This window comes from Drosophila sulfurigaster, chromosome 2R (genome assembly GCF_023558435.1).
Source record: "Drosophila sulfurigaster albostrigata strain 15112-1811.04 chromosome 2R, ASM2355843v2, whole genome shotgun sequence".
NCBI classification, from domain to species: Eukaryota; Metazoa; Arthropoda; class Insecta; order Diptera; family Drosophilidae; genus Drosophila; species Drosophila sulfurigaster.
The window spans coordinates 29,950,455-29,966,526 of record NC_084882.1 but is presented as its reverse complement, the minus strand read 5'-3'; the positions used below and the strand labels follow the sequence as shown (position 1 = coordinate 29,966,526).

The window sequence follows — 16,072 nt, the reverse complement described above, 5'->3', positions numbered from 1 at the left end:
GGTTGCTCATATAGAGAAATTAAAGTGCGATAAGCTTGGTTTATTTTCATGCCTCGTGTTTTACAAGCACCTTAAAATGTCCTTGCATAACCAAGCGACAATTTTAGTGATGTGTCTGTCTCTCCTTCTTTTTTTTCTTTTTTCGTTCTCAACATTGATAATGATGGGTTGCACACACACACACAGAGATACACATAACGTATAAACAATAAAAGCGTGTTTGCGGGCGTGTTTGGGGCCAACAGCCACACTGCCAAATTGGCGGTTTTGTTGGCTACAAATGAGCAGTGCGGCTTATGCGGTGGCCTAAAATAAATTTTGCAGCCTGCGGCTATTTGATGAACAATTGAAAAATGTGCATTGAAATAGAGATATGAAATAAAACAATTAAAAGATCAGCAGCAACAAGGTTTTAGGCAACATATCGCCCCCCTCTCCCACTTATACCCCCTCTCTCTCTTTTCTCCACCCTCATTGGAAATGCAGTGAATTGTTGTTTTCGATGGGGAGGGGCAAAAAACGAGCGTTAATTAACTGAGCGCTGTAGTGAAGTGTAACGAATTGGAAAACCAAATAATTCGCATTGATTTTGTTCGTTTCAATCACGTTTGACACACACACACACACATGCATACACACATACACACATAGATACCCACAGCGACCGCATGTGCATTGATTTGCTGCGGAAAATCTGTGACAGAGATGGAAAACTGCACACAACAACTGAAAGCTCAGTGAAATGGCATTGGCATCGGACTCAACGCAACGCAACTGAACTCAACTCAACTCAATTCGACTCGGCCGTCATCGATGTTGTCCATTGATTGGCAAAGCCAATCCTATATGAATAAATGAAAGCCTGTTTTGTGTGTTCCGCCAGATAAAAAGAGAGCTGCACAAATAGATGGACAACTGAGAGCTAAGCTGAGGTGAGGCAATGCTGTTTGATCCCAGGTGAAAAGGGGCATGCAATTGCGTGCATTTAATTGTTGTTGCATGGAATGAACCACAGCGCATAGAACAAAAGGATTTACGCTTTTTTACGCTGCAAAAGAAAATACGCCAAATTAAAAATGGACAACAATAGTTGTTGCAAATAGTTTTGGTAATTGAAAAATATTCTAAACTCTTGATGGCCATAAAATTTAAATCTATCTCTCCCGATTCGATTAATAAAAGCAAATAAAAACCAAATAAAAATATGCGCACAAAGTGAATGAACACAAAAAAACAAAAAAATGTATTTAAATAAATAGTTATGTGAGTTGCATATTATATTTATGAGGTGAAGCGGTCATCAACGAAGAAAAAAATGTGATTTGTAAAAACAATTATCAATATTTAATTCGTTGGCGGTTTTGTGAATGCAATGTAATTGTTAATAATATATAAAAATGCGGTTTAGACTGATAATACACACACACACACAGATGGAAAAACCACTGCACATATGTGTGCGTGTGTTTGGTTTTTAAACTGCGCAAAAAGTATCTGCTGTCTAACTATTTATTCAAATGTTACATGCGTTACAACATTTCCTCGCTCCCTCCCTGCTCCCAAACCAATTTGATGTTTTAAATATTTAGTAGAGCATCGGAAATTGTTGAACTCGGTTTTTCCGTTTACCTTTTTTTCATATTACATGTTCGATAGTTTTTAGTTTTTCGCATTGCTTTTCCGCTTTTTGGTGTTTGCTGATTTTTTGCACGTGTCACTGATAAGTCAGCGAGCTGCCCTGGACAACATTAAAATTAACAGCATTTAATTAAAGAAATAATTTAGCAGCGGAAAACGAGGTGCACATAAAAATCTTGCAACAATTTGCTGCAGCATTACGTTCAGGATGTTCGCCTTGGCTTCTTCTTGTTGGTGCCTTTACCTTATCGCCTTGTCGACATTGGTAATTTTCGGCCAAAAAGGCAGGTAAAAGGGGCAAAGAGAGAGGGGAACATTACAAATGCCTGCTGCCTCCTGTTAGCACGGAGCTTGGAGTATTTTGTATTGCATTTTCGATTTGCACTTTACACGCTTTCATTACACTTCGTTTCCGGCGCAGAACACTTGACCGCACTCCGGACTTTGGGCCGTCGAGCATTGTTACCATTGCAACTGTTTCTTTCAGTAGTTGTTGTTGCTGTTGCTGCTGTTCAGTTGAATTGCACACTTGAACGAGAGAGGCGATTATCAAGAAAATCCACAGTGCAACATTTGTTAAGTGTAAATGTCGGACGAAGACTTTCTGTGTCATAATCATCAAGAGCGAGCTGATGTTCAATTTCAACACCATTTCTTCTTCTTCTTCTCACATTTTTTGACAGTCACAAGCTGCGTTGACGCTTTAAGCTGCAATTTCGTTAAAAACAAAATTTCCAATCGATTTCGCTGGTTTATCGCCAACTTTGTTTCTGGCTAGCTGCCACATTTTGTTGCACCACTGTCGCACAGTGGTTTAAATCAAAATCAAAGAAGTTTAAAAAAAAAAACAAGTTACAAGAATAAACTTCAATATTTTATTGTAGGAAATTGTTGTATTTATTTGCCAAAACCACTGTGCTTATGTCTCTCTGTCTGTGTGTGTGTGTGTTTGTGGCATATGCTGTTGCAAGAACTTACGGAAATGAAATGTGTTTCTATTTTAGTTTTATTTCAGTGTGTGTGTGTGTGTGTGCATTTACACGCTCGAGTGTTTGCGCCCAACCCACAAATACTTTACGAGTGCACCGAAAAAAAAAACCGCCAAGAGAAAAAGAAATAAAAGCTGAAATACAAATACTTGTACAAATACAAATATACAACAAATACAAATACAAATACCCGTAATACTCAAGTCTATTTACAAATCATGGCAAAAATGCAATTTGCAATGCCGAAAAAAGGCAAAAGTAAATATAAAACATTCGCAGCTGCCGTTGCCATTGCTGTTGCAGTTGCAGTTACAGTTTCCCCGGACAGTCAAGCAAACATGACGTTCGGCTTCAGTTAGCAAATATTTGCGCATATTACGTATACGCCCCGCTGATGCAGAGCAATTGCTTCATTTTGTTCCCACTTCCTCTTCTCTCTTCTCTGTGTGTGTTCACAGCCAGCCAATCTGCATAATTGTGCGAGAAATATTACGCTCGGCCTTGCAATTTATTTTGTTACACATTCGCCTCGCAAATGCGCAGAGAAAATTCATGTTGTCCTTTCAAGGATACAAACACTACTACACACTGTGGTAAAATTTTGATGTGCCAGCTAATTAGCATGTAAATACTGTCGCATTTCTATGCATTGCTTTGTGGCAACTACTCTGCTCTCTTTTGCATTACGGTTTTGCTTTCCCATTCAACATCTGTCGCTTTGGATAAACCTTTCGCTGAATGTGATGGATTGCAATTGTTTTGAGTGCTTGTGAAATGAAGTGTTACGCTACACACACGCATTAATTAAATTGATACTAGAAACATACACTTACATCTATCTACATATATATTTATTACTTGCTCGAAATGAAATTCAATCTGACACACATCAACTCCTCCTCCTCTTCTCTCACTCATTCAATATAACGATATAATTCGATTCGTTGCCCGAAATGAAACCAATGCAAATTTTTGGCAACCGCATGTTTTCTATTTATTATAATTTTCTATTTCATTGCAAATGGATTTGGCAGTCTCTGCGGCATTAAAGCGCATCATATTTTGGGCATTTAAAGTTTTGCTCTCTCAAGTGCAGTGTTCCGCATGAGGCAACAGTTTTCATTAACTTGCAACTGCATTTAATGTGGCACTCAAAGCAGATGGCAAGATGAAGTCCAGCATCAGAGTCTGCCTTCTTTGCGGTGCTTTTGTTTGCGTGTCTGAGCTGTGTAAATTGCCAAAGACACGCACAAAACTTCAGTTCTATTTGCAACACACATATTTATGGATAAACGAACCCCGCTCATAGCTAATTTGAGGCCAAGTTAGGAAGCTGTTGGCCAGCAAACTCGCCGAGTTTGGCACTTGACTGTTTAATTGCCTGGCCCCATGATATTTTTACTGGCAGCATAATGGTTTAGTGAGGGGAAGGGGATAGGGAGTGGGGGTAGCTGTTGCATGCCCCATGAAATCAACGTCTGTGCTGTGCATCCACAAAATGGTGAGTGCTGCTCAACCAACTAAACTGCAGCCGTAAAGCTCTTCTTTTGTAGGTGCCTCGCATTCAATCTCTCTCTCTCTCTCTCTCTCTCTCTCTCTCTCTTTCTCTCTTTATCTGTATTTTTTTTGCTGTACTCTGTGCAAATCCCTTAATCTGTCTCGGCAATACTGCCAGTTCTGTGGTTAAATACACACTCACACACATGTGCACTAACTTACACACACACACACAAAGAGAGAGGGAGACATTTAGTGAGCAATTGAATTGTTTCAATTGCTACTTGGTCCGGTGTCTCAGTTACGGCTGTCGACCCACAGATTGTTCTGCTTGTTTATCCGCATTCTTAATGAAAGTCAATGCGTTAACTGGTTTTGTGCGCTATGCTGTCCTGCCGTATCCTGGCTGCCTCCCGTATGCCGTGTCCTGCTCATTTGCTGTTCTTGTTATTGTTGTCCCTGTTCTTGTTATTGTTGTTGTTGCAGCATTTGTGGTCGGATTAGGGTTGTTTGTTTGGTTAGTTAATTGGCAAAGCACACACTCGGCTCAGCTCGGCTCGGCAAGTAAATCTGTTGCATTGCAGCTTTGCAGTTTGTCCTTTTAACTGCAACTATTTAGATCAAAGTGACACATTTGTTTGATTGCCTAAGAAAATTTGCGTTTAAAGCACATGAATACAACTCTTATTTAATCAAGTTTCTGTCAGTAAGAGCATTTAAAGCTTTAAAGAAGTATAACATAAGGAATGGTCATGCTGAAAATAAATATCAATTGTATTTCAATTGGTTTTATATAATGAAAAACAATAAAATCATTAAATATAATAAACTTTCTACAAGCTTTAATGCACAAAGTAAAAAGTAGCATAGTATATTTAAGAAGCTTTACAAGAGTTTTGTAGAGTTTGCAAGATGTTTAAAATTGAGTGGTTAAATATTTCATTAAATTAAATCAACTGTCTAGTAACAAGAGCTTTACAAGCTTTAATGCACAATATATAAATTCGCACAGTATCCTTTAGAAGCCATATGTAGACAAGATCTTTAAGGTTTTGTTAAAAAAATTGAATGGTTAAGATAAACGAATATGCTTTTAGATTCGTTTTTCAAAAAGTCCGCTAATAGCTAAAATGTTACAGTAGCTTTATGATGCATTTGGCTTTAAAAAGCTTTGAAGTTGTATAACAAAAATACAGTTTTTAGGTTAAAATGATGTGCATCTAGGTTATATTAGTTAAAGTTGTATGGAAAAATAAATTATTCAGGTTAAATTTCTATCGTGGCTCCATTAAGAAATAATTTAAAGCACTTCAATAAAACTTTAATATTATCTTCGAACATCGCAAGCGGATCGCTAATCAGATAATCAGATTTCTGTTATCAAGAGCTTTACCCTTATAACAAATATAAAAGTATATTTTAATGATAAATTTATAAGAAAAATATATTTAAATATATAAATTAGTTTAAAATTGACCAGAACTGAATTTTCATTAAATTTCAATACCAAAGGTTAACAGTAATTCATCCAAAGCTCTGCGTTTAATATGCTTTATACAATGTGTATTGCTATTCAGCTAGTATCTTTGTTATTAACTTAATCTAATGCTCGAATGCCACACTTGGCCAATTTCTTGGGGCTATCGGGCTATCGGGCATACAGTTATCCATTCGACCTATTTATGTAAATATGTATGCAAACTTGTATGTATGTGTATTATTATTATTATTAAGCCTGCTTACATGCAGTGGACAAACAATTCTGTGTGTGTGCCATGTGTGACGAACTTCCCTTTGGCCAGCTCTTGGATAATGTTGTGTATATTATACAATGATGATGATGCGTTGACTTGATGCCTTCTTTCCTCCCCCATTCTTGGAACCCTTTTGCGTATTTATTTGCATTGTTTTGTTGGCTTGAAGGCCTAACTAAACAATATTTATATGAGCTGCGCAATGTGTGTGTATCTTTAATTAAGCTAATGCCAATGCAAACATGGCCTAAGGTAACTAAACAGCAGCATGGAGCAGTTTAGCCCTTGTGACTCTCATTAAATTCAATTTGCCAGCCAATTTATGGTCAGCAATTTGGCAAACACATGTTCAGCTATAAAAGACTTTGGACTCTTTCGCTGTTGGCCTAAAGCAGTTCAACATGTTGCTGACGCTGCAACTAACGCATTTGAGCAAACTCATTCACATCATAGGTAAGCGGGGACTACAATTATATTTTGAGGTATTCTCAAGGTGATAAATTCTGACAGTTGGACAATACTTTGCAACACTTTCCTCCGTGTTGATCGTGCATAATGTGAGCCAAGAAGCGTCGCCCCTTCAACTGGAATATCTCGATGCATTGCAGGCTTCTTTACATAATCTTAGTCGACCACTGAAGCTGCAGTGGATCAATGTGGCCAAGTTACCCGTTGGCCAGGATAGCCTTGAGTGGCAAATACTTCGCACTGTCAACGCGAGCGTTACTGAAGTGAGTTGAAGTCCATTTGAAGCAAATCCTAATCAGTTGTTGGTTGTAGGGTTTTATTACGGTCTTGCCAGAGACGCGGCAATTTCTGCACGCTCGCTATTTTGCCACACGCAATGCGAATGTGCGACTTAAGGATAAAATGTATCTGTTTCTGTGCGAGCATGAAAATCCCAAGGATTTGCTAAGCTCAGAACTATTGCAATGTGAGTACAAGTGTCTTAGTTTTAATGTGAATTTGTGGACAGTGCTTTAAAGTGTCACTAATACAAAACTATCGATTGCGATTTACTAAACCTTTTTTATAAAACAACATCTCTTTCAACTTTACTCTTTACTTTTCGTGTTTAGCAGTTTGAGGAATTGTTTAGCAGAGTTTCGTTCTTTATTTATGTTTTTCTGACATTAGTTGGCAATAAAATGCGGACTTGAACGTGGCTCCCTTGGGTGGTCGACTGACAGAACAAGTCAAACTCAAAAAAAAACTTCAAGTTTCACACTCGAAGTTGCCACACACAAAACGTGGCAAAAAGAGCTGCGGGGCGCCTCAGTTGATCAGTTTTGTTTGTTGGCTTTAAAACTTCGGCCACTGCCCAATAATTTCCACGCTCGACGGCATCTTGTTCAATTGTAAAGTTTTTCTTGTTCTTGTTTTTCTTGTTTTTTTTTCTCTTCTTGTTTTTGCTGCTTGCTGCTTGCTGCTGACTGTTATTGTTATTGGCTGGGACTTAATTTGGTTGCTGGTTGTCTTTTGCCATTGTCTTTTGTCTTTGCCTTGGCTGGCTGCAACAATGAACCAATTGTTGTACTTGTGTCATGCCTGCCGACTTAGTCTACCCACACCATCTGCTGGTGCGGCCACAACAACAACAACCTCAGACAAATAGAGACGAAGTAGAGGAATCTAGAGAGGCAGCTTTACCACACCGCGACATCAATTTCGAGCTGTGGACACAAAAGTTTGTCGGTGCCAGTGGAAATTTGGATGGCATACTCTTGGACGCATTCTTGCCGAACGAAACTTTTTCCAACCGAGTCGAACTTTATCCCAACAAGCTGCTCAATCTGGAGAGGCGCTCGCTTCGCTTGGGCTCCATTACTTATGTGCCATACACAGTTACTAATTATGTGGTAAGTAATTGCCGGTTAAGTTTATATTTATCGTTATTCCTGCCTGCTGCCTGCCCTGCTTGCTGCTCGTGTTTGTTTTCCTTCTCTCTTACTGCTGCTGCTGTTGTTTGTTGTTCGAGTTGTCGGCACGCCCAAAGCACACACAAATGTCGGAGATTTGCACGCTGGCATTAAGCAAAGCCAATTGGTCGTTCCCCCAGCTCACCACTCTTTCCCACACTCTCTCCATCTGCACACACACACATACACAATGCTGTGTTCTCGTCGCATTTGAACACTGTGCCAAGTGGTCATGAATAAATGGCCAGCGGTTGCTTTTCCCCCAATTGTCTCTACTGCTGCTTCTCGTTCTGTTCTGTCTCTGATCTGAACGGGTGGCTCACAATTTGTGGACTGATGGTGGTCGCCCCCTTGCTGTGTGTCCAGACTTACGAGTGTTTGCTGTTATTGTTGTGGACAACGATTTGGGTAACTAAACAGCATGTAGTCCTATTTTATTCGCCTTTCGCAAGCGTGTCATAATTCAGTTAAGCATATTGTTATGTTATATGCGCTGTGTGGGGCGAAATTCCTAATTGATGTCTATTCAATACTCTGCAAATAAAAGGTAATTCTTCTCTCTATTATTGTGCTAACATAAATAGTTGATGCTAATAATGTATTACGAATTAATGAAAATCAATTTATGTTAATTACTTTTTTAATCTTCAGCAGCTAAAAAAAAACAACAATATTTCTAGTAATTATATTTACAAAATATGTGATGAAATTATATTATTTTTTCTTACATTTTTTTTATTAATCATATTAATTTTATTGTAATTGCTTACTGCAAAATATTTCGAACAATATAAACACATAATTTTAAACCTTTCTGCTTAAACAGATTAATGAAATTAAATAAAAGCAAAGTTACAATGCAATAGTTTTTTTTAGAGAAAAAATGTATTTACAAAAAATCGCATCACAAAATTTCATATTAAATTCATTTAACCATTTTACATGCTTCACTCAAAATCTAGTCCATTTACAATCACACTTTGGACACTGTGCAGTGCACACCACATGGCCGAAAACACACATGAAACAAAAACAAAACAGTTGAACAAAAAAAATTCTTTGTTGTCACTTGGTGGAAGTTTTGTTCGCACTCAATTGTTTGCCTTAAGGACATTCGCACATTTGTAAACACACTTATGCCAATAACACCAACAACAATACAACACATACTAACACACACACACACACACATACACATTCACATAGATAGCCGCAAGCGTGTACATGTGGTTTTGTTTATGGCTCGGCTTTAGCACAACATTGATTTAAATTACGTGTTTCCATTTAATTGGCGCCGAGTGTCGACGTTGTCCAAGTGTTTGAGTGTGTTGGTGTGTGTGTTGGTGGAGGCGTGGCTTATAGTGTGCCAACCATTACGAGGCCATTTAGTAAATTAGAACAGACACTCGAATGACCAACAATGGACGCCAATTAGACGCTGCCGCCCAAAACTTAATAAACTCACTCACTCGTGTGTTATGTTCTCTGCTCTACTTCTCTGCTTCTCTCTCTCTCCCTCAGGCAGCTGGCGAAGGCAACGAGGATCCAATTAACTCGCATAAGGCAAATCGCTCGATTGCCTTCGACGGAGCCGAGGCGAATATTATGAAGACCTTTTGTAAGGTGCACAATTGTCACTTGCGTGTCGAGGCCTGTAAGTTTGTAGCTTACTTAATGCTGATTTAAGTTCTATGAGTTACTGCTACTGCTTCCTAGATGGCGCTGATAACTGGGGCAGCATCTATGAGAATGAGAGTGCCGATGGCATGTTGGGTGATATTTACAAACAGCGCGTCGAATTGGCCATTGGTTGCATTTACAATTGGTACGATGGCATCACAGAAACCTCACATCCCATAGCAAGATCTGCTGTAACTATTCTAGGACCAGCGCCAGTGTGAGTTGGAGATAGCTAACCTAATTCGAAACGATCCTTTAGAGCTCTTTTTTTAGTCCTTTGCCTGCTTGGTGCACTGATATTCTGCCTTTTAATGGTGCAAGTTGGTTGCTGTTAGTGTCAACAATCTTTGCCTGCAGCTTGGTTTTGTATGTGCTGCGATACTCCAACTATTTTTTTGGCTACAACAAAGTGCAGCAAGCTTTTATGCATGTACAGAATCTGCAAAAGTCAATACTGGATATATTTGCCCTCTTCATACAGCAGCCATCGGCGCCCTTGACGTTAGTTAGATTAATAAATATTTGAAGTATATTTAATATTAATTATTTAAATTTGTATGCAGCTTTGATCGCTTTGCCACACGCTTCTTTTTTGGCCACCTTGTTGTGTGCCACAATCACGTTGGAGAACATTTACAGTGGGCAACTAAAGTCCTTGCTCACAGTGCCTTTCCATGGCGATCCTGTGGACACGATTGAAAAGTGGTCGCAAACCAAATGGAAATGGGCAGCACCCTCGATTATTTGGGTGCACACAGTGGAACAATCCGATCTGCTCATTGATCAAATACTCGCAAGTATCTTTGAAGTCAGAGATTATAGTTTCATGTATAATGCCAGCTTTCGTCCGAATTATGGATTGGGTGTGGAACGCATGAGTTCAGGCAGCTTTAACTTTGGCAATTATGTTACGTTGGCAGCGCTAGAAGATCGCACTGTAAGCGAAGGAATTTGGATTGAAGTTGAGTATGAAATTAGTTAATTATTTTATAGGTGCTGCGAGATGATCTTTATTTTGATTGGACGCGAGCTGTTTCTATACGCGGTTGGACTTTGATGAAGCAGCTGAATAAACACATACGCACCTGTCAGGAGACAGGACTCTACATGCACTGGGAACTAGAGGTAATGGCACTTCTACAACAAAGCCAAACAATATGCTAAAGACTTTCGTGCGCAGTTCGTGGCCAAGTATCTGGACAAAAAAAATTGTGCAGATGCTGTACAATCTGGTGAATGGCTTTGTCTCGAAGAAGGCACCGAAGCCACTCGTTGTGGATGACATTTCCGGTGCACTGTTTGTGCTGGCCTTTGGCTTCAGCATTGCCGGCGTTGCACTCTTCCTCGAGCTGCTATACGAGTACAACAAGCGATGGCAGTGCATGCAACTACAACGACGAGGACGCAACTAATTTGCGGTTTACAGGTGGAAGCTGGTCACTGATTGTTTGCCTGGCGGCATAACACGTGTCGCACGTACATCAAATCGCACGCACGCCAACTCTGATGCCAATGCCAAAGCCGCACCATGTTGCAGCAACAGCAGCACAGCAGCAGCAACAGCAGTTGGTGCTGCAATTTAGCCACGTTTTCACATCCCTCGGAGCAGGCCAAACAATTTTGATAGCCGGCTGCTGCTGTTCCTATTCCTGCTGCTGCTGCTGCTGGTCTATTTGGTCGCTAACTGCCTGGCCAAAGAGTTTCGACCACTTCACAGATAAGTGGACAGCCAGTCATTTTCAGTGCAGTGCCATAGGGGAGCCGTAGAGTGGAAGCGGATGGGGGGACAAGGGGGAGACGATAGACGGATGCGGGTGCTCGGCAAATCCGCAGGCAAGCGTAATCGGGTTGCTTATGCTGTTTCAGTGCGCCAGTTTTGCGGATATGCAAACTGAAAATGACTTTTGACTTAGACTTAGCTACCTGGTAATTGGAAAACCGTTTAGAGAGCCAGACACGCACACACACACATCGTATATGTATGTAGCTGCCACATAGCACTATGGGAAAAATATTTCTTGTTGCGGAGATTTTAGGAATAGAAGTAATTACATTTCTATGATTCAAATAAGTATTATGAAATCGTCATTTTATTAAAGTTTACTAGATCACTATTAAATTTCATATAAAATACGTTTATGATATTGCTTCTTTTTATAGAATATAGATGTGTTTTATGTGTATAATAGTTTAAAGTATTTTATCTTTAATAACAAAAAGAAGTAGTTCATCAATTAAATTGAAAGGATACTAATTGTATGATTATATGCTTTATTATTATACATAACTGACATCATACACATGTATGTTGAAGGACTTAATAAATTGAAACTTTTTGCCCATCGTACTTGGGCTTGACTTCAATTTTGTTGGATTGCAACGTTGAAGCTGCCTTACTGGCAATTAAGCACCTTTTAATGATGCACTTAATTACCGCTAGGGAAATTATTCATTATCACTAATTTGTAGCGGTTTTGGATAGCACTTACATGAAGTCAAGTCAAGCCAAGTCGAGTCAAGTCGGGGCACAGGTCTGTGGCACAACCATTTACCAGTTGCTTCGGAACATCGCTTGCAACCAAAGTGAATTTCATAAGGCTTCAGCTGAAGGATGTGTAAGCGTCTCATCATTTGGCGTCGCTCGTTAGCGTACAGGTCAGGTAGATGACAGCCAACAGCGCTGACAACAACTGCGAACTGTTGCTAGCAAAATGAGCACAGCTAAGCGAATACCCTGTAAATAATTGCCTAAGACACTGGCCTCTACAAATTGTTAAACTATTTAATACATGGTAATATATATTTAAGAGCTAGCTAACATCAAAACAGGGATGTAAATATATAACTTATTTCAATAAATATATAATGAAGTTTTTAATTAAAATTGTATATGAACTTTCTTATAGCAATTCTGTTAAGATTTAATAATCAAAATGAATTAATATTATATGTTTTTTTAGGCTACACTTTTACCACTTTTTAAATAATAAATGAAAAATCCATTTTAGAATGTTCATTTTTCAGCACAGTTGTTACAGGGTAGCATTGAAGTTACAGGGTATTTTGTGTTGGCAAACATGGCGGCTGAGTTATTTCCGCTGCTGACCCAAGCTTCTGCATATTTCCGTTTTGTGTTTCGAATTTTTAAGTGAGTAACTCAACTGCGCTTAACTTTGCAGCCGCCGTGTTTGTTGTGTTGTTTTTATTGCTCCACTCTGGTTGTCGTTGCTGTTGCTCTGGTTGCTTTGGTTGCTGTTGCTGCTGATTTGCGTCTGCTAATGCAGCTGTTTGTTTCCGTTTGTTAGCATTTACTTGTTTGCCATCGTTTGTTGCAAGAGTTTTGCCTGCTGTTGCTTTTGTGGCACGGCAACCGAGCAACAGCAGTTTATACCTTTATTTTTTTGTTTTGGTCACAACTCTTGAGCAAAATGTTTGACAGTTTGACTGTTTTGCAGTTGCAGTCTATCTACCATTTTTGTTGACAACAATATGCAATTCTGTGGCATTGGCATTGCTGTTGCTGCTTTGGCAGTCAAAGTGCCCGTTGGAGTGTCAACGAAATTTGTGACCAGACTGCGAGATTTGTGGCCCGTCGACCGTCCATTTAGCATTGTGCATTCATGGAGGCGTAATGCTCAGATATCTTTGTGAGACGACTGCTTAATATACTCACAACTTGTACACACATACACATCGACTAGTTCATAGTTGTCTGAGTGTTTGCAGTTAATTAAATCGCCTGGCCAGGTGCAATCAGCGAACGTTGAACGCTCTGGATTTCACGTTAATTTATGACACGGCCAACAGGCGATAATTGAAATTATATAAAGGATGGTTGCAGCAGCGTTCGCAGCAAATGAAATAAATCTGTGCGCGACTTTCTTGGCGCACCGGCAAAATTTACGCTCACCGATAATGCCGGGACAGCCGCTTTGCCGCCGTTGAGTGTGACAGAGTGTGGCACGTGCAACTGCAACAGCAACGGCAGCCAGACGACAGCACCGATAAAATATGAGCACCGCTGCGAAGGTTTTCCCCCCCCTCCGATTGCAAGTGGATTTGCTGCCTCACTTAAGGCTTTAAATTGAATTAGCCAAACAAGCCGAGTCCGAGTCTGAGTCTGGAGTCTTCTTCTTTTTTGTGCCCGCTGTCTGACAAAGTGCAAATCTTATGAATTTTTAATGGCAAGCATCTTTGAAATGATTCGTCCACTTCTCTCTTCAGGGCTGCTTTGCATGCCATTCGCATCGATCCAATTAGATGCTGTACGTACTTTTGCCAGCATAATTGCTTCCCTAGCAGTGCCTCGTCATGCCTTCCCTTGCAATCCCCTCTCCTCCCTCTCTCAGTCTCAGTCTCGGTCTTTAAGGTTGCCTACAACAACCTTTGGCCAACACTGGGCTCATTATCAACGTCAATGCCGACGCCTTCGTCGCGACAGTGTTTCTTGTTTCGTTCGTTCGCTTTTTTTTTTTTGTAACGCTCTTGCAAATTTATTGCTCATAATTATTTTATTTTACAGTCTGCTGAAGTTCTCAGGCAACGACCTAACCGAGACGACGCGTCATTCTCATCGCCATCGCCTTTGCTTGATGTTGTTTAAGACCAAACAACGAAGAAAGCTAATTCAAAGCAGTTTTTTATTAATTTGTGACTGACTGAATAAACTATCAAGACACAACACTAATGTTAGCTACCTTATTGTAGAGTAAATTTCTCTAATGAGGGAAAGTAAAATATAGTTTGAAAAAGATTTTAAATTTTAAAGAAATAGGGTAAAAATACAAAGCATATTAACTAATTTTATATTTGGTAATTTAAGTGAATTGATGAATACAAAACAGTTGAGTGGGCTCAAATGTGAACTACATTTTAAAAGACAGTAATAAAATATTTCAACATCAAGTTTCTTTTTACCTCTTGTTTTAGTTTATATCTTTAACTTCTACTCCCCACACATTTATCCATAAGAGCAACTGTTAAAGCTTATTCAAGTTACCTTACAACACATGCTTGTTTAAAATATGCTACCAGCGTGTTTCATGACAATATAAAATTGTTGCACCTACTTATTGTGCATTTAACAAGTAACTTTGATGCAGTGTAATGCTACTTAAAAAGCATAACGCAAATGCATTGCATTTGCCAAAGCCTCTGACATAGTTTTCACCCTTCAATCCCACCTAGATTGCAAGAGCATGTGTTAAAAAAAAAACAAAAATATAAAAAATAGAGTCAACAATCAACTCGGAGAATATAACAACAAAACGTGGCGTGGCAAGGGAGGAGAGAGAGAGAGAGGTGTCTTTGCATTAGCTTAATAAAGCAGATGGAAAGGGGAGTGCACGACTAAAGGAAAAATGCTTAAAGTTTGCACAAGACAAACAAAGTTGTCTAGACTTGATTGCAGCAAAGAGTAAACAGCGATTTTATAAAACACATTTTTTCGTTCAATATTTTTACAAGTGAGATATTAAGTTGCGAACAAGGATGCCCGTTTAATCCTTGCTGTAAGCGGGAGTACAGGGTATAAAAAGCAAACGCGGAAGAGTGCTGAACTGGCCAAGTTTTTAGCAGCTTTGGCTGAATCTACAAGCTTGCCACAAACAATAACAAAGCTTCCACTGAAGCGGCAGCGGCTCAAAGCGGCAAATAGTCGAGGGAACAATTAAGCGTGTGAGTGTGTGAGGAAGGGGAGGATGAAGGGAGGGTGAGAGGATGAGTGAGGTGCATGCGTATTTGGGTAAATTGTTTTGCACTTAGCTAAAAGTTGGTCTCAAAATAAACAGAGTGCAAAAACAGTTTTCTATGTTATCTCTCGTGTTGTTTCACTTAGTTGAGCTTCATCACGGATTTTTGTTTTTCCGGCTGCTGCTGTTTTTTGGATTTTATGGGATTGTCAGTGCATCAAATCGAGGGCAGCCATTAATCAAAAAGCGTAGCAAACTGGTAGCTAGTATTAAACTGTCGTCAGGCAACAAATATTTATAGGCATGCCATAGACACTCTTATAATTGAGGAATTACAATTTGAATGGGCCACTGTGTGTATGTCGGAGTAGTAGTAGACTGCTTGTTGAGGCTAGGCTATAGTCTTAGGCCTTTAGACGGCAGTTCAATCGAGTCGGCTAAGCTAGTCGAGTGACAGCAGCCGCAGACAAAACTCACAACATGCAAAACACAGAGCAAAAAAAAGTATAGAAAACAAAAGTAAAGCAAAAAAAAAACAAGAAAATGCTAGAAAGAAACGCCTGTGGCAATAAAGCGAATGTAAATGGGCTCAGCATTGACTATCGAGGCGACTGGCAGAAGACAAATTGCGCTTTGGTTGCTACTCGCATGGCAAGACCAGAGAGAAAGCAGTAACAAAATGAAACAGATCCTTCTATATATATTTTTTTGCTTTGCTTGCTACTACAAAGAGTTGAGCTATGGCAAAAGCAACTGGGCTGAGATGAGCATAAAGTCCTGCCTTTGCATGCGACTGACATTTCACATTCAAATGCTGTGACAAAAGCAAAATCCAAAGGATAAAGAAAAACGAAAGCAAAAAAAATACAATCGAGCTTATATCAAGTGCTGAATTATGTATACAC

At 39.5% G+C, this 16,072-nt stretch overlaps 2 protein-coding genes across 2 annotated transcripts in view; both read left to right on the top strand.

Annotated features, from left to right (window-relative positions):
* The window catches only part of LOC133839656 (metallothionein-3-like), a 128,699-nt gene that overhangs the window by 97,907 nt on the left and 14,720 nt on the right, over positions 1-16,072 (top strand). The gene's annotated exons all lie outside the window — the stretch shown is intronic.
* Positions 6,379-11,508, top strand: LOC133836791 (uncharacterized; the record flags this gene model as incomplete). The annotated part of the gene is given in 11 exon segments (XM_062267377.1): positions 6,379-6,609; positions 6,659-6,812; positions 7,439-7,737; positions 9,319-9,451; positions 9,514-9,694; positions 9,751-9,978; positions 10,041-10,065; positions 10,067-10,414; positions 10,471-10,602; positions 10,658-10,687; positions 10,689-11,508. Coding segments are annotated over 11 exon segments (1,962 nt in total), but the record flags the coding sequence as incomplete, so codon positions are not given.